General features: G+C 44.6%; 1 protein-coding gene across 1 annotated transcript in view; it reads left to right on the top strand.

The window, feature by feature from the left end:
* Positions 1-11,416, top strand: part of fbln1 (fibulin 1) — a 37,283-nt gene extending 25,867 nt beyond the window's left edge. Inside the window, exon 17 of the mRNA XM_052060774.1 lies at positions 10,853-11,416. Coding sequence (XP_051916734.1) covers positions 10,853-10,992 — 140 coding nt within the window. The 3' untranslated portion in view covers positions 10,993-11,416. The remainder of the gene's footprint in view (positions 1-10,852) is intronic.
* Positions 11,417-27,108: the final 15,692 nt, after the last annotated feature.

Raw genomic sequence — 27,108 nt, 5'->3', positions numbered from 1 at the left:
TAAGTGCGATGCTGCTGCGAGGCCAGGGATGACACATTGCTAGGAACATTGTTTGTTTTGCTTTTGTGAGCTCAGTTGCAAGGCCCCGGGTAGTGGAAGGCCTTCCTCCCCTTGATGGATGGATGGAGGGATGGCCTGTCAGCATGCACATCTGTCTTGAGAGAATGTGACTGGTTTGGGCTCTATTGTGGCTGCACACAACTATGTATGTGTCTTGTACACTTGTGAAGAAACAGATGTGCGCTAAGGGGCTCAAGACAGAGCCCTGCATTAACCAGCGTTGAAGTACGTTGTGTTCCACGGCTACCTCTGCAGGCATCTTCCATAAGCTTTGAGCTTTTAGGACCCTTTGGGGCCACCGTACATCAAATTTTGGCAATGCAGACGAGCCATTTTGAACTTGAAATAGATTGATCGTGTTTATTTAAACGTGCTAACAGTGGTTTCTTCTCGCCAATTAAAAAAAAAAAACTCTGCTTCCATCCCAACCTAAATAAAACCTGTGAGTGACTGTACGTTGCTGCCGACAGATTTCAGATTTAACACGTAGTACAGTGACTCCCAACCTTTATTGAGCCAGGGCACATATTTTAACTTTGATCAGTCTCACGGCACACCACCAACAAAAATGTCATCAACAACAAAAATTTGATATCATTGTAATAAAAGATTCATTTGTTCTGTCTGCTTGTTATTTAATTAAAAACATCCTTAAAAAAATCCTAACAAATGAAGTGGAATTTGATAATTTTCCCAGCACACCAATGTGCCTCGGCACACTGCTTGGGAATCTCTGACCTAGTATCGAAAACAAGGCTTCAAAATCATGAACAATCCATCCGTTCCCTACTCTCAGACACCTGTCAATCAAATTCCACTCATCTTTTTTTTGTCCCACACATCCCTAAATGTTTCAGCCGCAAATATATCTCCCTGTCAAGCCCCCGGTGGTTGGACTATATCTGCTAGCTTGTACTTGCTAGCTGCCGGGCGAACAAGCTTGAGGGTCGTCCAACTGGCTGTCACCACCTAGCTTGATGTTGTGTTGGTCTTCACGCAATAAAGGGCCTTCAGGGAAAATAACTGATTAGAACACACAACAGCATACGTGATCCACGTTATGGCTCACATGGATAGACATTTAACACATACGTTCTGCAATATTAACCCAATACTTTGCGTTTTCAAGTATGAATAACACAAACTGCTAAAGACTCGGGAACTGAAATAGTGCCTCTGATGTGTTCTGTTAATCGTGGCATCCGAGATAAACGTTAGGGTGTAGGCATAGCTAGCAAGCTAGCTAACTGCATACTCCAGTGGTAGAAATGACTAACTCACAGTTGCCCCGGATACACACTCATTAATTTACATAAGTACCCCCCCCCAGCCCCCCCCCCCCGAGTCAAATCAGGAAAACTGAATTGGTGTACAACACTGTCTTTACCATTGAGTGCTACATAGTCGGCATAGTACATAGTTAGCTCTGATTTCACGTAACCGAGTCTGTCACTCTCCTCGCCGAGTTCAGAATCGGGTCAAGATTTGCTACTTCCGAGTTGTTTTTTTTCCTCAAGATTATTGGAATTCTAACAACGTTATAAATGTTATAACTTCAGTTTATAAGTTCCACTGTTTGTTTTAACAAGAGCTGCAAGTCTCTTGAAGGCGTTGTCTCTTAGGGATGTGATCATCCCCGCTGGTGTTTTTACATTTGCTGCAACCAACGTGGAAGACTTAAATTCTATGAAGAAAAAAAAAAAGCGCAAAAGAAGTAATCCTGGTCACTTAGCTTCATGTGGTTGGATGTATTGTTCCGTTCCACCCAGGCGAGGCCTCAGTGTCTCGCTGAACATTAGAGCACTTAAAGCGAAGACCACATGAAAGGCCCGTTTGTGCGGGGCCCCTGTCGGACGCTTATTGGATGCAGCTCTCGCATGTTGACACCAGTTGCCCATCACGAAAAATCCAATGGATGTTGCTTTGATTTGGCGAGCTGGCACTTAGGCGTGCAGATGGCGCGGGTTTCATAAGCACTGGATGAGACTCATCGACGTGTCGCCTAAGGAAGCTCGGTTTCCAGTATCTCCCGTGTCTCTCCGGGATGTGGAGCCTTGCAGACATCGAGGCTCCACTAATGAACAAGTGTATGAGCTCAAGCTTACGTTGACCGTTATTTTTGGATCCTTCTTTGTTTTTCGAAAAGGGACAAAGGAGGCGACTAGGAATTCCCGGGATTCATTGCTCACATAAAACGCAGCCTTTCAAAGGCTTCCATTGGCTGCCGGTCTTTTCTGTTCTGCTCACTTGCTTAAAACAAGTCAGCTGCACGCACGCGTTGGATGTCAGCGCGACAGCGGCACTCTTTCCCAGCTCGCTGTCATCCATCACCGGTTCGACCCGCGGCTGTCGCTTTGGGAAGATGATGCTGACATCTGTACAAATACAAAAGGCCCTTCAGCTTTTAGAAACACTTACATACTACCGTGACTACCGCGGTCTCGGAGTCGACCACACAAAAACACCATTCAGGTGAACAAAATGTTGAGCCAACTCCAAAAATCTGCAATGTACTCTATGCTGGGTTACTTAAAGTCTATCCATCCATTTTCTGAACCGCTTAATCCTCACTAGGGTCGCGGGGGGTGCTGGAGCCTATCCCAGCCGTCTTCGGGCAGTAGGCGGGGGACACCCTGGATCAGTTGTCAGCCAATCGCAGGGCACACAGAGACGAACAACCATCCACGCTCACATTCACACCTAGGGACAATTTAGAGTGTTCAATCAGCCTGCCACGCATGTTTTTGGAATGTGGGAAGAAACCGGAGCACCCGGAGAAAACCCACGCAGGCCCGGGGAGAACATGCAAACTCCACACAGGGAGGCCGGAGGTGGAATCGAACCCGGTACCTCTGCACTGTGAAGCTGACGTGCTAACCACTGGTCTACCGGGCCGCCCGGGTTACTTAAAGTGAATTGCAAAATACGGTACTGGGCAGCATTGGGTTAGCAGGATTACAGGTATGTGAGGCAGGTGGATATTTTACAGTCGTTTGTTTTTTAAATTATTATTCTTTTTTCTTTTTAAAAAAATGTTGTTTGTTTCTTTTTAATTTAAGCTGGATAATAGGATCAAGTTAGCAAAACCTGATTATCATGGACATCCTGAGAAATCATCTTTCGATGTGGGGTGCGTTAAGAATGATGCGTACTCCCCGATTTGCTTGGAAAAATTGAAGTCGAAGTTGAACACTGCCATAGTATTTGTGATTGCGAAATCGCATTTGTGCGGTCAACACCAAGTTGGATGTGAAATGGAACGACAGCTAATTCATTAAGTGACAAGAAGCTTGTGATGTTGCCGGACACAAATAGAGGAGCTGGCTGCCTTGTAGGTTTGTAAAAGTCTCCTCAAAAAAATTTGTAAGCACAATGTAGTTACCAACCACATATGCTTGGCAGTTAGTTTAGCTTCTTCTACCTCTTCCTCTACTACTACTACTCTTTTGTTCTTGTATCTTCTGGCTATGCTGCCTCTGTTAGGTCAATCTTGGTAGTACAAGCTATTACAGCTGGAGATCTTGTTACATGCGTGTGATGCTGTGTTGGTCATCTTGAGTGTACCACACACTAAAAGAGCCGTTTCCTTTTCTTGTATGGGGTCTTTTGAATTAAAAAATCAGTAAGGATATAAAAGTTGATGCATGCAAAAAAACCAAGCAACGTTTAAATTTTTTTCTTTTCCCTTCTGCACACCCCTCGGCCTTGGCAGAGGCCTGACCTGTTCGTGTTCGCTTTTACTCTCCGCTATTGCCTTGTTTCTAAGCCCATCTATTCCGGTCTGTAAGATCATTCCGGCTGCCAAGATCCCTGGCCCGTCAAACTAGGAAAGACAAACATTGGAGGAAGGTATTATTCATACGAACAGTGGATTAGCAGCATGTTTGCACAAAGTTGATGATGGCATGATTGACAGTAAGTGGTTAGCCACCCTTGACCTTCCCGGGAGGCCCCCTACAATAACTCTGTAAGGGGCCTTAGTAGCTCACAGAGAGGGCAGTAAACCACACAGACACACCTGAGCTCCCACTAATCCTCCTCTCATTGGGACCAGTTGCTCCAAATTGCCGAGTAAAAATAGAAGCCAAGGATCCCCGCCTGCAGAACAGTATTTAGACATACTGTACCCGTCTAAGCACATCTTGAAGCGCTAACTGCAATATATATATAGAGAGAGAGAGCGAGAGAGAGAGAGAGAGAGAGAGAGAGAGAGAGAGAGAGAGAGAGGAAAGCCTCATAACATTTTCAGCAGAGAGGAATGTTTAGATGGCAAACCCCATCTCCCTAGATGTCTGATTTATCTACAGGGGGGAGTGTACGTACGTGAAACCTACAGATGTGCTACATTCGAGCAGACTAGTCAGAAACAGTCATGGGAATATCCGGCCGGTTTGCCGTTAACTGGCAATGCCTGGGCAACGGGACTATTTGGCCGGCTAGCGCTCTCCGAGCGACATGAATATTTGGCCGGCTAACTCTTTACTGTTGACCTGCTAACACCGTGCTAGCAACAAAAAAAAGGGCCTTTTCAAACTTGGACGCTAGACCCGAAAGACAAATTAGCTGAGAGATAACTAAGATAGGCATAGCAGCAACATAGATGGATGTAAAATGGAACCAAAGCAGAAAAATAAATTTGTCGTTGGCAATAAGTTATTCATTCATTAATTTTCCGTACCGCTTTTATCCTCACTAGCTGTGTCAATGCACCAAAATGTTCCATCAGGGTTAAAAAATAAATTGCTCTCCGCTATATATTTACACCTGTTGCCAACAACATGCACAACAGGCAATTTAGTCAATGTGATTTGGAAACTTTGTAAGACATTGCAATCTTCGTAAATCACGCCCACCAAAAACATGTGCAATCTGTTAATTTGAACATGCAATTTAGTGCCGCTATTTGGGATCTTTGTAAAACGATGCCCCTGACGTTCATTTTTCATTTCAGGATTGGGTCATTGAACCTCTTTCCCGCTGAGAATTGGCTCCTTAAGTGAAGTCCCGCAGCAACCAGCTGTCATGTATGATGGTTTAGTGTCTTACGCAGAATGTCTTACATACATTTTGGGAATCAGTGGCGCTCTCAAGTTCCGGCCAAGTTTTCTTTCAGCTCAACTTTATCCATCAATCAAAGTTGTGTGGAGGTTCATTTGCATGGGACAAGTCCATTTCCATCCTCTTCATCATGCACGAATCTAAGCAAAGTCAAGCACGGGGGTTAGTCATGCCTGGAAAGACTCCTCTTCGTGAGTAATTATTTGTAATGGAAGGGCTTGTATGCATCATTACTCAACCGCCGTCTTTTATTTATTTATTTATTTTTAAACGCAGGACATTTCAAGTCTCGGAAGAGACAATGCAACGTTTGTCCTCCTTTGGGGCAAAACTGGCACTGCACATTTATCAAGCCACAGCAAAATTCCCATCATGTTTGCAATGCAAGTGGGAACGGTACAAGTGCGGTTTCGTAAGCTCCGCAGAGACGGTACGGGGTCGGTCATGCGGCGGCGGCGCTGGCCGCCGGCAAAACGGACAGCGAGGTGAAGGAAAGGGGGAAGCGGACAGTTTGTCTCTGTGCAGGTAGTCGGCGGCGGCCGGTGGAATGTGAGCCTCCTGTGTGAGACGTGACTACTTCAGAGCGGCTGGAAATTGCGGCGCAGACTTGCGGTCGCTCTGATGAGGAGTGGAGAAAAGCCGTGGAGATAAGGCGCGCTAACTTGAAATCCGGCGGACGTCATTTTGGCATGAATCATGACGAGGAAGCGGTCGGCCCGCCAGAGAGCGCCAAGCTCTTAAGGAGTAACCTGTCTGCCTAAATGGAGATTAGCAGTGGGCCCGATCCTCCCAGCAGGGCAGCCTGGAACGACAAGACGAGACCTCTCTTGGGTGGTCCCCTGACTTCGATGCACGGATGAAGTGATAACAACGCAGATACTGTACGTCAGGCATGTCCAAAGTCCGGCCCGCGGGCCAAATCCGGCCCGCGGTCGAATTTCATCCGGCCCTCGGCCCCTGTCATAAAATCAGTGCCATCTGTCCCGCAGGTCGGGCGCAATGGAACACGTGTTGCATTGACTGAGGTCTCGTAGACTGGTGAGTGATGTTTCATAGAGTACTGCTTCCCTCTAGTGGCTAAATGAGTAATAGCATTCACTAAATGAGTAATAGCATTTAGACACTAGAGGGCATCACTCACAAGTTAACAAGACATCACTCCGTGTTTATATTGACTGATATGTCATATTGCAAATGATCCTTGCAGTTGTGGATATGTGCATTGCTTGTTCATTTCCCTGTTGTTCGAGTCAAAGGTTTTGTGACTATTGAAAATTCATGGTGATACATTTTATGTTTCAAATCAGCCAATTTGCACTCAGACTTCTGTTTAAGAAAAAGTCAAGTGAATAAGCAGTTGCACGTGATATACCCGTTTCAAATGAACCAAAAGAAATTCTTAAGATTGTTGAAATTAAAATCAAAATGGAAATGTGAAACAGACTGGCTTACTAAAATTTGTTGAACAATATTGTTGTTCAATGTAAAGAATGTCAGCCAAGGTCGGCCCCCTGACATTTTACCACATAAATGCCCCCTTGGCAAAAAGTTTGGACACCCCTGCTGTACGTGATTTCAATCGTTTACGGGACGTATCACTCACAGCATGGGTCATTTATCAGGTGCATTTTTTTTCCTGTACTCTGGAACTGCACCTATTCAAGTTGTAGTGAATGACTAACACGATCATTGTTTCTATTTGCAAGCGATACCAAAGACGGCCTAACTCACCTTTAGACCGCATGTCGCGCTAGGATTGCGCCAGGCACCAAAATAGAGCCAGAGGATTTTGTCTCACAATATTATATCATTTTTCTCATAAAATGATGACCCTTATAAAAATGACTATATTTTAAATGTTGACTTTGCGATCACAAAATCCTGACTTTTTTTTGTAATATTTTCACTCTTAATTCTGTGAAAGTATTACTAATGCGGTATGTTGGCATGAATGTACTGTATGTTTCCAAATGCTCGGTTATCTTTGTAAAGTCGTAAGACATGCCACGCCCCTTGCCACGCCCCTTGCACTACATCTAATCAGATGGTGCTGTTCCTAATCTCAAGGCCAGTTAATGCGTCCATTTCGGAGGATGTATTAGCTTAGGATGGGGTGCCCAAACATTTTTGACCTAAGATCTACTTTTCGATCAACCAACCTCCTGCGATCAACTCGTTACAGCGCACAGACGCATATGCGTGTACTTTTACAGTCTGTTAACTATCATAGCTCACGCGTACCATTTTAAAATGCTTCTCTTGGCCCTCCAGATTGCCATTCTTTGCGAGTGCCATCGGTGAATTTTACACGAAATGAACTTTGAATGATAATCATAATAAGAAGAAAAAAAGCTAGCAACCTCCGGTGATGCAGGTCACAGGTGAAACCTGACCTGCTTTATTTTATTCATTCATTCATTCATTCATTCATTCATTCATTCATTCATTCATTCATTCATTCATTCATTCATTCATCTTCCGAGCCGCTTGATCCTCACTAGGGTCGCGGGGGGTGCTGGAGCCTATCCCAGCTGTCTTCGGGCAGTAGGCGGGGGACACCCTGAATCGGTTGCCAGCCAATCGCAGGGCACACAGAAACGAACAACCATTCGCACTCACACTCACGCCCAGGGACAATTTAGAGTGTTCAATCAGCCTGCCACGCATGTTTTTGGAATGTGGGAGGAAACCGGAGCACCCGGAGAAAACCCACGCTGGCCCGGGGAGAACATGCAAACTCCACACAGGGAGGCCGGAGCTGGAATCGAACCCGGTACCTCTGCACTGTGAAGCCGACGTGCTAACCACTGGCCTACCGGGCCACCCTGCTTTATTTTATTTTTATTATTATAATTTTTTTTTTTCATGAAAGTGAGATGAATAGGATGATTAAAGCACCGTGTGCATTTACACAAAAATATATTCACACCACCTTACGTTCGATTTGGGACCAGTCGGCGAGCGACCGGTCAATCGCGATCGACGTAATGGGCTCCCCCTGGTTCAGGACATGATGATATTAGGGACTGAACCATGCAGTGAAGTCAAATTTTCACCTCATCATCACTTTGAGTCTATTTTTTGCTCTTGACTTGAGGGTCTTTACTTTTCCAACGGTCACTTGCAGTGGTACAAGAGTTGCGGTCGAACATAATGATGCGTGTTGTATCATCTCAGCTGCCGCGGCCCGCAGTTGCCAAGAAAAGAAGCGAGCGATTCCCCACTCGTCTACGTTTGGGTGACGTCACTCCCCAGTGAGCAATGCTGTCCAAAAGTGACACACGGGCCATTTGAGAGATCTGTAACTCTGACTCACGTTCAATTGAGCTGAAAATATCACACCGCATACAGCAGTTTTTAAAAAAAATAAAGAAATAAAATCCCGCCTCCTCTTTGGAGTGGTTGTGTTTGAACAGCCTGACCTTCCAGTGTGTCCATGTACAAGTCACGACTGTAGTACGAGCCGATCCCTAAGGGCCCACTAAACTGAGCTTGACATTGCTTTGATAGCTTGACTCCTGAAATGAGGCTTTGGGCATCTTAATTGTGTGCTTTCGGCACGGACTCATCCCGAGTATGACATGGTGTGTCTCAACCGTCTTAAATGGCAGACAATTTTCTGTCTATCTTGTTTCATAATTGTTCAAAGTTTTTTTTTTTTCAATGAATGGTGCTGATGCTTTGGAAACAACAAAATCTCAGTCTTCCTCCATTTGCGCCATTGTCACCATGGCAGCGTAATCCCAAAACAGCAAAACACGGGGGCAACCCTGGTAGGAATTGGCCCCATTCCACACTCCTCACACTGCAAATATCATGAGAATCTGCTGCAATCTTTTGAGTGCCCACAGACACCACTCAGTAAGCCCGCCGCCCACCCCCCAAAAGGAACGAAGGAAAAGTGACAGAGTGGTCAAGACAGCAGTTCCGCTAGCGTTGCCGCCTCTCTTCCAGTTCAAGAAGGATCCCCAGAGGAGTGCCTCCTTAGCTGTATTGCGTGACTACGACCGCTCCCCTCCGTCTCACACACATGGGACTCATTTGCCTTGGTGGCCACAGCGATGGTGCCACCTCGGGAAGAGAAGAGAGGGGAAGAGAAGAAGGGAGGAGAAGCGTGTGATGGCTTCTGCTGTCATGTTGCGCCAGTCACATAATTCCACTGTGGTACCGATCCTCATCTATGGGTGAAAATGGTCCTTTTTGCTTTTTCTTGGTCAACCTAAGATGCCACAATACATTAATGATGTAAAAAAAGTAAATATGATAAAACACTAAAACAATGCCGAGTCTCACGCTAAGTCGAAAGCCAAAGAATAGAAGATGGGAAGATACAGATGGACAGAGGGGGCGTGCCACACTTATAACTGAAGGCCATTCCAAAGACCGGGACTGTCTACATAAAAAGCTCTAGTTGGGAGGCAAATAGCAGCATTTTGGACCAACTGGATATGCTTGAGGGAGGACTGGCTGACTCCAATATAATGTGCATTACAGTAATTCAACCGAGATCTACCAAAGACATGGGTTATTGTTTCTAAGGTCTGTTTTGAAAGGAGAGGATTTACTTTAGCCAGTTGCCTAAGATTAACAAAACACTGGATTTAACAACACTAGTTTTAGCGGGTCAATTTAAAATAACTATCCAATTTAAAACTCAAATTCGCGACTGTTGGATTCAGATAAGATGCCTAGGGGCCACAAGTAAACAGGGTGAAATGTACAGGGGCCACCGGGATGAAAATACATAACTTATGTTTTCCTTTGAAGTTCAAGAAGTTTTGTGCGACCCAGACCTCGATTTCCTCCTGACAGGACAAAAGTGGCCTTAAGGAGAAACTTTCTGCTTAATGTGACGCAGATCTGACGGTCTTCCGCATAGCAGTGAAAAGACAATCCATGCTCTCTTAAGATGGAACCAAGAAGCACCAAATCAAAGAGTGATAATAAGCAATGAAAACAGCAAGGGCCCCAAAGGTGAACCCTATGGAACACCATATGACAGTGTGCCAGGATGGGACTCCAAGGTTAAGAAAATAAGTCCTGCATGCCAAATAGTATCTCACTCCCCCAAGAACTGTTCAAACCTTTACATTATATTCAATTGTAATTACTGTATGTTTTTATAAAATAAAATAGCTGTGATAATGTTTTTGTTGTTTGTTTTTATTATATTAAAGAACAGAAGAGCAAACCTTTTTTCTCTTCACTCAAGGTTCTTCAGTATTCGTAACAGGGCTCCATCCCAACCCCGGTCTCGATATGGCAGAGAATCTTCTTGGTAGTGTAACCACCCAACGCCACCCACGTTGCTTTTCCTCCTTGCCTGGAAGGCCCGTTTTCAGCATGGATGGTCCAAACCACGTCAGTCTCGACCGCGCTTACTCCCTCTCTAAACTCCATTCCAGGGACCAATAAAATAAATCAAGACGGCTTCCTCAGCCGACACTTGTCGTCGACATTTGAAATGCGTGAAATGGGCGTTGCACAAGTCTTCCGAAGCCAAGTAGCGCGACTTCTTCCCTCCATAAACAACAACCCAGCTTCTTTGAAGGCCTGATGTTCCAGAACAAGTTAAACACTTAATGTTAAGGCACCACTGTTCTGTACGTTTTTTTGAACATTTATGTTTGGTGAAGTTTTTTCGAACGAAATGTGTGCCTCCGCTCAATTCAGGTTGGGATGACATTGTTCTACAGCTGTGTTTAACCCTGACATTTGCTTTTGTCTGTTCGAGGTGTCGTCCGGCAGGTGAAGTCGCTGACTGGCCCGTTGACGACGATACTCAAGCTGTCCATGCGCAACTTGACAGTCCAGGGTGACTCGGGTCAGAACATCATCAACGTTTACGTCTTTGTGTCGGAGTTCTGGTTCTGAAAGTTCCCCTCCCTCAGCTGATTTGCTGTCAACACCGAATACATTGCTAATGCTACACGTACCGATGCTTAGGTCAGTGTTGGGGCGGAGGGGGAGTTTCGAGCTTTTAAGTACTTGTGACAGTTTCTGAGTTGAAACGCTTCCAGCAGCCACGCTTTGGTTTGATGACACGCTCAGCCTGAGTCGCACTTCTGTGTTGCATCTCGCAAAACTGAGCGACGGAACACGAGAGTCGATGCTATCGAAATGAAACGGGAGTCTTCTCAAGGGAGATATCCAGAACAGAAAACAAAACAAAACAAAAACAGAAAGTGCATGTCTTTGAAAGGCTGCTAATGTGACATTACACGCTAACATTCACTTTTCGTTTTGATGCATTTGTCTTTTTTTTTTAAACTAAAGAATAAACACTATTTTACATACAGTTTTGCCTCTTTGTTTATCAATTGTGTTACTGGGAGTCTTCATCCCACCCAAAAACTTCTTCTTATTCTTATTCATCCCATGGCCTAAGAGGCCGTCGGGGTGCCATGGTGGAGGTCTGGGCAGTCAGGGATCTCCAGCACTCTCGGTCCTTAGCTGTTCGTAGCAGGGTCTGGAAGCTGCAGTTAGTCCATTCCTTAATGTTGTCCATCCAGCACTTTCTCTGTCTGCCTCTTCTCCGTTTCCCTTCCACTGTCCCCTGTAGGATGGTTTTGGATAGCGAGGTATGCCTTGTAACGTGGCCATACCAGGCCATTTTGCGACGTTTTACCGTTGACAGTACGGGGTCCTGTTCTCCAGCGAGGGTGGTGACTAGCTGTCTGACATAGTCATTTGTCCGGTGTTCTCTATAAGATATATGGAGCATCCTTCTGTAGCTCTTGTTCTCAAAGGACTGAATCCTGCCCAAAAACATAAAACTTAAAAAAATTAAATTAAAATTAAATTAAAAAAAATAAAGAAGAAATGAAGAAAAAGAAGAAATGATTCCTTTTGGAAAGAAACATCATCATGTAAGAATTAGCCCGTAAACGTTAACCTTAACGTTAAAATGTTAACGCCACTAGATCAAGCAGATTTTTTTTTTTTTTTAAATCGACATGGTTCAATTGTTGGGCAACACAGTTGTGAGGCTCACAGTTGCAATCTCGACTGTGGCCTTCCTGTATTAACTTTGCATGTGGGTTTTTTTCTCCCTTTGACCGCACTACCACAACATGCATGCATGTTCGGGTGAATTGAAGAGTGTAATTTCTGTGAATGTACTGTAAGTGCGATTGGTTGTTGTCTTGCTATTCGTTGGCAACCAGCACAGGACCAATCCTGCCTTTCCCCCCCCCAAAGTCAGCGGGGAATGTCTCAAGCTCACACGCGACCCTAATAAGGAAAAGCGGTTGAAAATGAATGGAGGGATATAATATAAAATTCTTCCAACAAAACAACCCAAGTCTGTCCTTCTTCTCGTCTCACACTTCACATTCCCGTTTCAAACGGATGACATGAAATAATCGGCGCGGTGCCTTGGGAATGGCCCAACATTCGAGAACCTGATAGCTTGTGCAACGGTTTGGAATTACGACAACAGGAAACTTGATTACGATCGTTCAAACGTGTCAATATTAGCCAACAAACAGACGCGCGCAAACAGTGCTATCTCGGGCCCACTTGGCTTTTTTTATTCCCGGCGGTGTGCGGAACGTCAGTTTCCATGGTGACATTTGGAACATTCTGTTTGTTTTGGCGGCAAATGATATCTGCCCACCGGCGAAGCGGTGGCTCAACAGCTTGGCCTCCAAGCGCCCTTGCCGGGGACGCAAGAAGGATCCGTACGAGATAGTCGCTGCGTGCGTGCGGACACTTTCGTGGCGAGTTTGCGAAGGATGAGAAACAACGTGGCAGCGTGGTAGGACGCAGCAGGAAAGCGCTTTTCTAATTAGGCTTATCAGTGAAACAGAAGTCCTCTTCTTCCCGTCAAACATCAGACGCTGCAGACTAATGACGAGGCTGTAATCATCACTGTGGCCAAAGCTCACCAATGCTTCAAAGACAATGGAGGGGAGGCACGTACGTCGCGATCTGCACGGCCATCAGCTGTGATGGATTTTAGGACTCTTCTGAAGAGGGTTAACCCCCTCGCAGGAAATGGGAGGGCGGCAGGTCAGCCCTCTGTGGTCTACATGAAAGAGTTGTTGCGTTGGTGCAAAGATGGAAACAAGGAAATGAAGACACTTTGGTTAGCTTCAAGTCTAAATCCACAAACTCAACATCCTTTGGAAGAACCCAGAGAAAATCCAAGCAAAACCATATACCGTATTTTCACAACTCTAAGGCGCCATTCAAAGTCTTAAATTTTCCCCAAAATGGACAGGACGCCTTGTGATGCGGAGCGTCTTGTGTATGCGCTGAGTTCCAAAACCTGACTGACAGCCGACACGCTGTTTATATAGAGAAAAGGCGGAAGTGACTGTGGACAGGCATGCGGGAAAGAAGTCGGCCAATCAGGGAAGGGTGGGCGTGTATATATACATATATGGAGAGAGACACAGCAAAGGCAGACGTGAGTGAGGACAGGCATGCGGCAAAGAAGTCCGCCAATGAGTGAAGGGTGGGCGTTTAAATGGACGCTAAAAGGACGCTCCAAGCAGGTACCAACACCTGTATAGAGTGTGGCTATGTGCATTGTTGCAAAACAACTTCGGTTTTGGTTTCTAAGAACCCCCGAAAATAAATTCGACAAAGAGACACGCCTACGAAGCTCAGTTCAAACTTCAAGCCATCGGTTATGCTTTTGGCATGCGTGCCCATCTCACAGCAGCGGTGAAAAACCAAGTCAAGCAAATGAACTCTGAGCTTGCCGTTATTCCCGGAGGCTTGACTAAAGAACTCCAACCGGTGGACATAGGCATCAACCGGGCGTTCAAAGTAAATTTGTGAACGGCATGGGAACAATGGATGATCGATGGCAAACACAACTTTACAAGGAGTGAGAGGCAGCCCTGGGCGAGTTACGCCACAATTTGCGAATGGATTGTGGTTGCTTGGACGAACGTGTCTGCTTGCACTGTTGTTCGAGTTTTTGGCACAGCCGGCATCATTTCTGTGTAGCCACATGGCAATGAGAGTGACTCTGACAACAAGAGGGAACAGCGTTTTTGATGGATTACCGGTACTTTCACAATTGTTCAATTCTGATACAGAGGATGAGGACTTTGATGGATTCCTGGGTGATGATTGATCGAAAAACGTGAGTACATTGTACGATGGCTAAATAAAACACAGCAGAACTCAGTTTTGCTTCCGTTGCCTTTTTAAAAACGTGTTTTTAGCTTGTATCTGTATGTCTTGGCATGCTATCGTACGCTTCAAGCTAACGTGTTTTTAGCGTGCGCGCATGCATGCCGTATGTTTATAAGCTGGCGTATGTTTTACCACTTTAAACCTGTGGCCAATAATACAGTGCGTTTTGTCTATGTGTAAAATACAGAAATAGCATCCATTAATGAGACGGCGCCAAACCATACGGTGCGCCGAATGGTCGTGAAAATACGGTACAATGGTACCTCGACTTACGATATTAATTGGTTCTGGAAGAAATTTCTTCACTAGAAAATGTTGTAAGTAGAAAACTTTTTCTGGGTGATTCACATTTACGTAAAACTATTGGAACACCTCATTGCCCAAGGGGCGAATGACGAGGACGCTGCATCGACACATCTATCGACACAAAGACTCATATGGTAGAGGCCCCTCTTAGCCAATGGGATGCCAGGCTGATGCTCGGGAGTAACCAATGGCAGAGCAACTATAAGTATGTTGCGTTCAGGAAATTCAAAGCTATGAGTAGAAGCCCGTCCTGGATTTTTACCTTTCGTATCTTGAAATTTCTTTCATAACGTGATGCAATATTTTCCTGTTGAGGTGTTTTGTAGCTTGAAAATTTCGTATGAAGAGACGTTCGCAAGTACCACCGTAGTTGATAATGCAATCGATACCAGTTGTAAATATAAATAAATAAATATAAATATTATATATTAAATATAAAATATTACCCGTATTTGAAATTGTGGAAAATGTAAACCATTCCAGGAATCCGGCCAGTTGACCATCATCCAGTCGGCGTGGTGTAAAACAGCGCAAGCTCGGGATTCTGGTTCAATCCCATGCAAGGAAACATCTCGTGTCGTATATTTCATCCCGAGCCAGGAGTGAGCTGGTCTGCACAGACTCAACTCCAATTGGGCCCGATGAGTCGCTGTTGGGCTGGAGGAACGGCCCTCGTTTGCAGTGTCCGTCCGGCCTGCTGGTACGGAGGATCTGGGGGCTGATGGACGTCCTCCCCCCAGCCGGGGCCCCAAGACTGACTATACTCCTGACTCCTATTTCCTGGCTTCCTACCACTAGTTTCACCACAGCATGGCACAGGAATACAAGGAGCCCTTATGATGCGTTTCTTCCCATCTTTTCAATCCTTTTCGAATCAATGTTTCTTCAACTGGGACAATGCTGCAGGATTATGATTTTGGTGGATTGTCTGTTCACATTCAAGTGGCTATAATATCATCTTTTATGGGTGATTTAATCAAAATCATGCATTTTTAAAAAAATACTTTATTAAATAGTTTACGTCGCGACTGCAATAGTTGAATAGTTTTTTCGAATTACTTGCAGGTTGCTCCCTATTTCCTTCCATGTTTTTTCCCCTACCTTTTAGGCAAGTCTTTCGACTTGCCTAAAGCTTCGGAAAATGACAGTACTATTTAGGGAACCCTAAAACATGCACAAACTACAAACCGGTTCTGAAACTTCCTTGGTCCATGCACCTTCAAGTGGTTGCTGTCATTTTGATTTACCGCGGCTGTTTATATGTCGTTAAAACAATTCTATATCCATTTATCTTCTTCTACGAAAACCGTAGAGGAGAAAATTAGCAGACTGAGCCTTCCGCCCAAAAGTCACCAAAGCAGGCACAGGAACGAATTATCCCACAAAAAGAGAATTAGACACGGGATTAACTTCTAGTTGGTTCCAGTTTTCGGCTCATCCCGTTTACAAACGCCCCGCAGACGCCAGGTCTTCATGGGTCCGCTTCGACACTTCCGCAAACCACTTTGCAACAAAGGGAAATGAGCTTGTGATGTTTGACCGTGGCCTCCTTTGGATCTGATACTTTTGATTTTCGTTCAAGCGTACAAAGCCGAATGAGTAAAAAAAAGAAAAAACTTACAAACAAAAACTTCAAATTCTGTCTTTACTATTGCAATGAAAAGCAGTTCTCCTCAGCATCCAAGGGAGTTGAAAGAGTGACATTTTGCTCAAGTCCAATAGATGGCAGACCTATACAGCACAATCCAGTGCCAGCCAGGACTTTGAACAATGCCCTTTTACTGGGCAGCCACCTCCTGAATATTCACAAGACTGTAACGAAAGGTTTCCAAAACATCCAAACGAGGACAACTTTTTAATTTCTGAGCCTAAAACTCATTTCCTAAATATAACAGCCAGAGTCAGACAGCAAAATCTGAACTCATTAAGATGACCTACCAAAATAGCACCAACATCTTATAACATGGGTATTCAAATATATGCAATTGAAAAAAAAAAGTAGATTGTTTGACATAAATGCTGCCGTGATGCAGGGGTGCCATTCCGCCAGCATGATGCAGAACTCTTTGTTGAGGTTTAGGTTGACGCTCCAAAAGGAGGGGGGGGGGGGGGGGGGTACACACACAAAGCACAAAGTGTGTCCTCCCATAACTTATACATTTGAAGAGTAACCTTTTACAGTCATTACTGAGCTTAGCCTCTTGCCAGAGTACACAGTGGATCCGGCCCACTCGGTAATCTGGAGCTGAGGTGTACTCATGAAAATTCAGTGTGCCGCGGTTCAGTTGGTAATGCTCATGCGGATGCATACCAGGGCGAAACACATCCAACCGCATGTCACACAACGTGATGGACACCGAAACCGTTCGACGGCCCTTCACTTGTCACACATTTGGGTCCTCATGAGGGATGAAAAGCATATTGTTTATTCTTGGGGAACACACTTGAAATGAGTCACAGTCAAATTAAAATATGGGTGCATGAAAAAAACTTCAATGAAAAAAGCAATGTTTGCTGGAAAAGAGAGGCTAGCCATTTTGGTATGTTTATCAGGATTGTGTTTGGACTTTTTTTTTACTGCCACATGTTCCCCATTTAATGCATTTCAAATGAACGGCATTAAAGCAACAATGTGTGGGAATTTGACCTGAACAGGCTTGAAATTATGTGACACTTCACTGGCTTGGAATGGGGAACATTCTGTGTCAATGCTATGGTGACCTCAAATCACCGTTTGCACTCGGCAATGATACTGGCGCACTAGCCGGGACACCTCTGAGGTTAGCTGGCTGATTTTTTTTTTCTCACTTGTTTGAAGCGAACAACACTCGTTACTTACAGTATAGTCATGCAAAGTAAAAATAAACGTCTTTTGATTTGACACACCACAGAAAGCAGTGTTGTTAACAACACGGCCAAATTTGAAAGATTACAATTAAAAAAAAAAAAACGAAGTTCCAAACTATGGGGGGTAATCATGCTATTTTCCTCCTCGTTCAAAAATTGTCAACTGTCAATCAAATACCAGTCATATGACCTGGAAAAATGGATTGTACTTTGGCTGGCATTTTCTTACACATAGCTACACGTTTGAGCTGTGAAAATTCGCTGAAAGCTTCTGGTGGATGGAATTCCCGATGGGTGATAACGATGCTTTATTACGCCATGACAACGAGGCACTCTGAAGTGGCCATGCCAGCACAAATCCTGGTAGACGATTTTACGTCAAGATGAACTTCTTCTCTTCTTTGTGTGTGTGTGTGTGTGTGTGCGTGTGTAAAACGAGACACTAAAACGGCCATGCTAGCGGACTATCCAAAGGGCAGGTGTATTTTCTGGGCAGAGACAGAGCTAGCTAGCTAACTGCACATCGCAAATGCATTGGCTAACTACTGATACAAATGGAGGCGCTTGAGTTCTTGACATGGATCGTGACCTAGTAGTCGCCACTTTTGGGGCTCAATGAGGGTTTTCCTTACATAACTGAGCCCCCAACACACCCTATTTGCGCTTTCATTGTTTGGGGATTTGCTGTGTCTGCAAAGTGTTGTTTTGTCTGCAAACTAAGTACACATTACATCACCATCATCGCCAGCGTGTGGACACCTTGAGCTGTCTAGGGTGACCAAACCGGGACTGGATGAAGTGAAACTAAAAAGAACATTTAATTTGACGATTTCCATTTTTTTCTTCTTCTGAATGTACTATATTGGTATATAAAATGACGTTCATTTAGTTTTTGCAATCCTCCAAGGATTCAGCCATAAGTATCAAATTAGTTGTTTTCCTGAAAACATATGAAAATTATTTCCGTCATTTGTTAACAAGGACGGCCCGGCAGTCCAGTGGTTAGCACATCGGCTTCGCAGTGCAGAGATACCGGGTTCGATTCCAGCTCCGGGCTCCCTGTGTGGAGTTTGCATGTCCTCCCCGGGACTGCGTGGGTTTTCTCCGGGTGCTCCGGTTTCCTCCCAGATTCCAAAAACATGCGTGGCAGGCTGATTGAACACTCTAAATGTCCCTAGGTGTGAGTGTGAGTGCGAATGGTTGTTCGTTTCTGTGTGCCCTGCAATTGGCTGGCAACCGATTCAGGGTGTCCCCCGCCTACTGCCCGAAGACAGCTGGGATAGGCTCCAGCAACCCCCGCAACCCTAGTGAGGATCAAGCGGCTCGGAAGATGAATGAATGAATTTGTTAACAATGGGATTTTGTAGCGAACGTTTGAAAACAGATCCGAGAGTCAACGTTTTTTTCCCCGACATTGATGCTGTGGTTTCCATGTCAAAAACAATCATATGTTTGTGTGTGTGTTTGTGCTTGAGCACAGTCAAACTAAAACAAAAACAAAACAGAGAGGAACAGATCACTGTAGTCTTGTTTATGTTTAGAACGCATCAAATTCTTAACTACGCTGACTTTGAGCGTTCAAAGAGAATTTGGGGCAGAACCTGGCAGGTAGTGTGACAACGCCAACTGTTGGCCTGGCATGCATGGTGCATGGCGGTCAGTTATTTCGAGAAGGTCCATTTGAACCACAATTGTTTTGCTAAGTAGTCGAGTGAAATTCACAAAAGCACTTTTTTATGAGTCCCTGCAAAGAGGTTAACACCTCGCGTACCTTAGAGTGAAATTTCTCCATATCAGAAAATGTCAGTTATAATTGCTGGCTTGGTTTTTTTTTTCTGCCTTTGTCGGCGCAATCCATCAAGGTGTCACTTGCCCTCACAATAGTTGGGGACCACACACAGTGCGGGTTTGGTTAATGGTTACCGTAACGATGCCACTTACATGTGTTGACTTTAACAGCCTCCCCTTAGAGAGCACAAATGTAGCGGGTTGTCCTAAGGAAAAAACACTTTCACCGTGACGCCTTCCGTTTCCCATTGTCTCTGCGAGCATAAAATCTGTCTTCATAATTTGACCCATAACAGCGGGGAGTGTTGTTTACAACAATTTCAAATTGTTGTAAACAAGCAGTGATAATTTTACACTTTACCACCAGCAAGTCCCAGGGACTCGCTGATCAGAAAAGTACGAGTCCCATTATGCATTTCAAGAGTCCCAAATTTTGAATTCTGAAATGGTCTACTTATTCAATTCATATCATATGATAATAACACAAACAACAACATATACAACATATATAAATAAACGCTGCAAAATTTTAAATAATTCAGTAGCAGGCCTGAGGATTTCGGAAATTCACGGTAACCGTTTTTCGGTTCCGTCGCATTATCCAATGGGAAACCACGGTAACTAATTTTGGGTTCCGTAAACGTTCATCATGGGAACCCATTTTTCAATTTTGACTGATATTCATAACCAAGAATTCTGAAACTCAAAAGTATAATGTTTCAAGGGTAGATGTTTGAAAACCGTGCATTAACGATGAATATTCCATCAGTAGCTGTGTACTCCAGGTTTATTCCAAAAAATAAATGGATCAAAATATGTTGTACTCATATTCGCATCATGAACACAACACACCACAAAATCAGTCTTTTCTTCAATCTCACACTGCAAACATTAATTTCCTGGTAATCATTAATAGAGGTACGTATTAATTGTGGATTGACATCCTCTTCCCAAAATGATGCATGTGTAATCTACTATCAATTTGACGAAAGATGGCCCGCATATACCACAAGTTATCAATGCTCGAAACAATAAAAAACGTATTTGTGAATTTGCTAAACAAACATCAGAGCTTGCAATTGTCCCAAAGCTATATAGGGGAAGACTTATTGCTTCATTATTTTAGTTTTACCGGCAGACCGGTCCTCATATGTACACAAACATTTGTTTAAACGATGCAACGTAATAATTGCAAATTAGCTTCAGAACCCCAAGCTACGGCTGGCAGATCCCTGGGGATTCCACGAACCCCCGTTTGAGAATCCCTGCATTAACGAGAGCAAGACATCTCGGTGTTGGCCCTCTTAGTGCGGCGTTCACAGAGAGTCCTGCTGCGTCTTATCAGCCTGTTGCGGTAAGCATCCGAGCAGATGCTTCCGATAAACGACTTAAGCCGGGGGATCTTTGAGCTCCACACTGACATCGGGGTTACGCTATTCCCCTTCAACCCTCCTTCCTTGTTTCGCCTTTGTTGTGGTCACCGCGACAATCGGTTACAGACCAGTCCCATGCTACAAAACGTTTATTAAAGGCAGGATCCGGTTACTGAGAGTGGAGGGAAGAGCATCCATAGGGGAAATTGACTTCAGAAAATATTTTCATACACATTGTCCCAATCACTTACAACACTGCGGAGACTACGAAGAAATTAGCTGTAACTTGATGATTGCACTTTTGATCATTTCCAGAGAGCGGTGGGCCATGTGTTTGGTGGCTGCGCCTTCAGCAAAGTCTCATCAGACTTTAGCCACATTTTAATACCACCAGCAGCAGCAGAACACAGTTACTGCGTCGAAAGTTAAGAGGTTCTATGCAAAAAAAACTCTGCAACATAACTCCACGTAACTGTGCCACGGGTATCAACTGGAGCAGTCCAGGATCAGTATTCATCTAATAACACTGTATATTGAAGTCAGTAGTCCGAAAAGTGTTCGCTGTTTTTTTCTTTAGAACAAACAAAACGCTTATTATTTTAAAATATTGTCCTTTCTTTTTTCCAGCACAAAAGGCATTTTTTCTGGAATAAAAAGCCCAATATTAAAACAACAAAAGAAAAATGTATCGTTCTTAATATCATACCCTGATGAACACCTCAGAAAAAGTCGACTTAATTGATGGAGTATAACTTTTTTATCTCAGCAAAAACGGATCTGTGATCAGAATTTTATGACTTTGTATCAAAAATAGGGTCACTTTTGAATTCCGAGGGCAATTAAGGGCAAGCCAGAACTGGTCCCTGGGTCTTGAGTTGGAAGGGGTCCCAGAACCCATAAAGTTTGAGAAACCCGTATTAGAGTATTCTGTTCACCTAACATGCATGTTGCACATTGGGAGAACACGTGAACCCCACATGGGAAAATCCCGAGACATTCGAACCGCGAAACTCCAAAATCTTGAGGCAGAGGTGCTAGCCGCTAATCCACCATGCTGCCCCAGGTGAAGGATCTTTCCCCCTTTTTCGCACGACTCATTCCAGCCAACTGCTGTCATTCTCTCTTGATTAAAAAATACGCATGTGTCGCAATTGTTTGCGCTGTAATAAAACTCAGGCCTTTTGGTATTTCTTGGATTCCTGGGTGATGACGGCGCACGTTGCTTTTTGGAGCTTGCGGCTGCTCACCGTGGAAAATGTAGCTCGCCGAAAAACTACCGGAGCTGTTTTTCGTTCGGGTGTCTGCGGGATGAAATGAAGAATAATAGAAGGAGTCGCGGCGATAATGTTCGCCCTGCCACAATTAGGAGCAGACCCGCTGAGCGCTGGAAAAGGCACAAGACGGAGAGAAGCAGCCTTTGCCATCGCCTATGAGACGTGACAATGAGGGCGAAGGATTCCAGCCCAGAAAATGTCATTTTAACGGCCTATATTGTTCTGTCTCATTCATCATACACATTCTTTCTTTATTAAAAGGAGATCCATTCCAGCCAGTTGCCCCCTTGTCCCCCTTTTGTCCATAAGCTCACACTGCACTACACTCAACCATGCCAAAGACTTCCACCACCAAGGATCACCAGGGGGCCCAACATTAAAACAGAGTCGGGTAATAGGTCGAACTATTCATCAAAAACGGAGCATGGGATTTATATCCATGCGAACATTGCTACTCGAAAATATTGGCTGCAAAGTACAGTGGTACTTCTATTTACAAACGTCTCTTCATATGAAATGTTCAAGGTACGAAACGCCTCAACAGGAAAATATTACCTCTTAAGAAAGAAATTTCAAGATATGAAAGGTAAAAATACAGACTCGCAGCTCTAAGTTCCCTGAACGCAACATACTTATAGCTGCTCTGCCATTGGCTACTACCGAGCATCATCCAGGCCTCCCATTGGCTAAGAGGAACCTCTATTGTATGGGTCGTTGTGTGTGTCGATGCAGCGTCCTCGTCATTCGCCGCTCGGGCCACGAGGCGTTCTGATAGTTTTACGTAAATGAATATCACCCATAAAAAGTGTTCACCAGTCGGGCGATCGCTCACTATGCTGAAAAGTTAAATGACCATCATTTTTATTCTTTGCTCTGTTTTATTTACATTATGCACAATTCTCATTTATTGTTCAATAATCTAATTGTAGGGCGGCCCGGTAGTCCAGTGGTTAGCACGTCGGCTTCACAGTGCAGAGGTACCGGGTTCGATTCCAGCTCTGGCCTCCCTGTGTGGAGTTTGCATGTTCTCCCCGGGCCTGCGTGGGTTTTCTCCGGGTGCTCCGGTTTCCTCCCACATTCCAAAAACATGCATGGCAGGCTGATTGGACGCTCTAAATTGTCCCGAGGTGTGAGTGTGGGCGTGGATGGCTGTTCGTCTCTGTGTGCCCTGCGATTGGCTGGCAACCGATTCAGGGTGTCCCCCGCCTACTGCCCGGCGACAGCTGGGATAGGCTCCAGCACCCCCCGCGACCCTAGTGAGGATCAAGCGGTTAGGAAGATGAATGAATGAATGAATAATCTAATTGTAACATGTATCTGTTACATATTTTGATACATTTTTATGCTTGACGAAAACATTTATGTCATAAAAAAAATTGGGGGGGAAGAGGGGGTTGGAATGTATTAGGGCATTTACATGGGAAACGCGTCTCAACTTACAAATTTTCTAGTTACGAAATGTCTTCCAGAACCAATTAATTTCCTAAGTAGAGGAACTTCTTTACTGGCTTAAGTTTGAGTTCTGGAAGACATTCATTCTGCATCTGTAATTTCTTCAGAGGAAAAATTAATATGGATGGATTTGTGGAATGGATTGCGCACATTTCACCCCTGGCTTAGCCTTAAATATGTTTCTTTGCACAATAGACCGGCTACACGGCCACGATACAGTATTTATGCTAGCAAGGCAGCCATATTGTGATAGGAACGGTCGTCTGTCATTTCAAGCTCGTGAAACCAATCAGACGTTGACATGCCTCGCCATGGATGGCTTCAATTGCACAAGGAGATCCACATGTGCTCGTGATCTCATCGCAGACTGTCAAAGTTGCGCATTTAATTGAGCTCGGTTGGGCACCGGATGCAATGCGGCCGACGGGTTCTTTCATGCTTGCCGAACCGGCCGCAGGGGGTGATGAGGCTAAAAGTCATTCGTGTCACAGAGCCTGCCTGCAGCACAACCGAGTGCAAATATTTCATGTCTGTACTTCAGGATGTTTTTCGGCGATGTGAGTATTTTTCTGACAACATATGACGTTTGAAATGAGATTTATACTGTCAAATAAGCGTGTTATTCATTTATTTTTTTCAAAGACAGAAATGGAGAGAGGTCAAGTTAACCGCAGTCGAGATCATGAATGAGTGAGGTCTTGGAGTCTTTTTTACAAGGCGGAAAAAAAATAAAAATCAGAGGGGGACGCGACATGCTGGGAGCATGAATGACTGTTGATGTCCCTCAACTCATTGAACAGGCCAGACATTTTCAGACAGGACTACACGTTTGCGGATTGGTATCGTCAGCCACCGCGTGCAGTCAGCGAGCGCCATGAAAATGAAGCACGACTGAACAAAAATATCAATTTCAAGATCGGACTGAAATGTCTTTTTTTACAAGCAAAAATGAAAAAGACTCTGTTCCGCTAGACAAGGGAGCTACCCCGGTAATCTAAGAGTCCAGACTTAAGCTCTATTTCTTCTCTTGGTACATTTGTTTTGAGATTCGGGTCTCTTTTTTGGGGGGGTGGGGGTGGGGGGGGCAGAGGCAGAGGCTTAGTGATGAACGGGCTATTGTCTTGAGATCCATGACTTACAGTCGGTGTGTCCATTTTGTCTTGAAGATCTTCTTCCCAAAATCTCAGAGAGAACATTTTCTCTCTGAGAGCTTTGAGCTCAATTCTATAAGTTGTTGCCTTGAAGAAGTATGGAATTGAAAAGCTGTATGTATGTATGTATGTATGGCTACAAGAATTAGTCGAATCAAAAGTGTTGTGTCTTGTGCCTTGCTTTAAAAAAATCTGGTTACATTTTAAACAAAAAAGAGGTAAAATGTATTTTTAGCTCATTTAGTGTTTTTTGTTTTTTTTAACCACAATTTTCTCTCATGACTATCTCGAGCCTCACTTGGCACATTCATATCCTTGCGGCTCTTCTCCACCAGCCCCGTTTGGCCCCACGAATTAAAACCGTCATTTGATTTATCTCTATTGTAGTTCAACACTTCCAAATTATACGTCCCGGGCTTCAGCAACTGTCCACGCCGTTTTATTCGGGATGTCAGACAGCATTCAGAAGACGCGGACTGACATCTGCAGCGCGACCTGGCCGAACGCTTGGTGAGTCACTCCAGTGTGGAGAAAAATCCATCAATTTCATGGTGCTGACACCTTCCACTCAAAAGCTGAAGGCTGGCCCACTTTAATACCGCACGCTCTTTTGGCAAGTGGTAGCCGTGTCAAAGAACTTGGCGTATTTCCTCATGCAAAGGCCCAAGAAGTGTTTTTACTTAATTGGGCAACTGTGAGAGAGCAGACCTTTACATAAACCAAAAATGCAATCAGTTAATCATACCGTCCATCTTCTCTAATGCTCGTCCTCCTAATGAAGGTCTGCTCAAGCTGACTTTGGGCGACAGAAACAGAAAGCATTCACACTTGCATTCACACCTCTGACCAATTTTCCTAACTTGCAAAAAGCGAGGACCTCAAGTGTGTGAGGTAGACATCCTATTGCACCTTCAAGCCAATAAACATTGTCAAATTGCCATCCGAGGGGGAGCGGAAAGCACCTCTACTTCTGCACTTGACAGAGAAAAAGCGGTTTTGACAATTGTGTGATCTGACGAGACAATCAGTCAACGTGAGAAGACGCTCCAGTCACAGCAGGAATCCCAGTTTTGTTGGGTTTTTTTTTTCTTTTCCTGCCGCTACTGTGAAACACGCCGTAGCTAATTGTACAGTGGTCACCCACCAAGTCCAAATAAGGCGAGAGACCACACAGCGCGATGCAGGAAAAGGCAAATTGTGAGCTAGCTTAACTGATTGTTTTACTTTCGGGTGATCCATCTGCTCTCGGGTCTTAAAATACACCCGCTTCCATTTATTTCTTTTTGTCTTTGCCACGGTCGTGTTAGTGAGGACTGACAGCAGGGGTGCCGTGTTTCAAAGGCGTCATCCGAATTACTGTGCTAAATTATGGCGGATGTATGCACAATACATAAATTTACAGCAAAGCCCAGTATACAATTGTTTTGGGGGCGGGGGGGGGGTTTGAATGACACAAGATGTGTCTTAGTCTTGAGGACATAATGATTGAAGCTTTTTGAAACGTAAAAGATGTTCAATGCTATTTGATGGCACCCATTAGACGCAGGGGTCTTCAATCCTGTTCCTCCAGGGCTGCTGTCCTGTCTGTTTTCCATCTTGCCCTGCTGCAACAGACCTTATTCAAAATGATGTCGATCGTGCGGATTATTTGATCATTTCAAGCAGCTGTGCTTGCAGCACAGAGAGGTGGAAAACATCCTTGAGGAACAGGATTGAAGACTCCGCATTACATTGATCAATAATTTGTCAAAACACCACCCGTACGAGTGGACTGACCAATAGTATAGATCAGGGGTCTTCAATCTTCATTTTTAGGGCGTGCTGTACTACCCCTGGTGTCCACCGCCGACTGCCCGAAGACAGCTGAGAGAGGGTCCAGCACGTACTGCGAGGCGGGGCGGATCAGAAAATGGATGTGTTTCATTTTTATTTTATTTATCACCCCATGGGGGGGCGGGGGCAAGTTAAAAAAAACAAAACCATTAAAAGGAGGAAAACAAGTTATGTAAAACTGATCAATTTGCCAACATTCACAAATTAATGTTTTCCCCTTTGTGTTTGTTTGTGGTTAAACACGCAGCAGGTCACGTTGCCCTCGCAACATCTTTACTGTGATAATGAAACAAACACACAGTGTTCATCGCTCTATGGGGATATTGTTGCTAAACGACATTGTGAATCCCTGTTGGGCATTTCCTTCATACCTCATTGAAGTCTGCTTTGAACCACCTTAGGACAGCGTCATAATGACTTTGGTTAACAAAAGTATCAGCACAAGTGATGAGGTTGAAACAAAGCGACGAGTCACCGGGTCACCTTTTCTTATATTTCTCCCTCTGCTCATCCCACATTTAGATTAGCTGTGGCGAATAGGGCTTTGTGTCAAATACGCAAGTACAGTCACACAAATTCTTCTCCCCACCTCGCTCTCTCCCCGGTCTGGCCCAGGAAAACCGCATGCCGGGGTCACTGCGCTCTCCCCCTGCCAAACCAGAGCCATAATTTTGCTTTTGTTTCAGACGTAAGCCTCAAAAGCCTGAAATATAGAGACCCGGGCCGGGCTGGGAAATCAGCTCGTTGGGGGGAGAGGGGGGGGGGGGGGGCGATCCCACCAAAACCTTTTGGTTTGTGTTACGCTCCTTCCCT

The sequence above is a fragment of the Hippocampus zosterae genome, chromosome 3 (assembly GCF_025434085.1).
Source record: "Hippocampus zosterae strain Florida chromosome 3, ASM2543408v3, whole genome shotgun sequence".
Taxonomy (NCBI): Eukaryota; Metazoa; Chordata; class Actinopteri; order Syngnathiformes; family Syngnathidae; genus Hippocampus; species Hippocampus zosterae.
The sequence above is the reverse complement of the archived record's forward strand: the minus strand, read 5'-3'. Positions and strand labels throughout refer to the sequence as shown.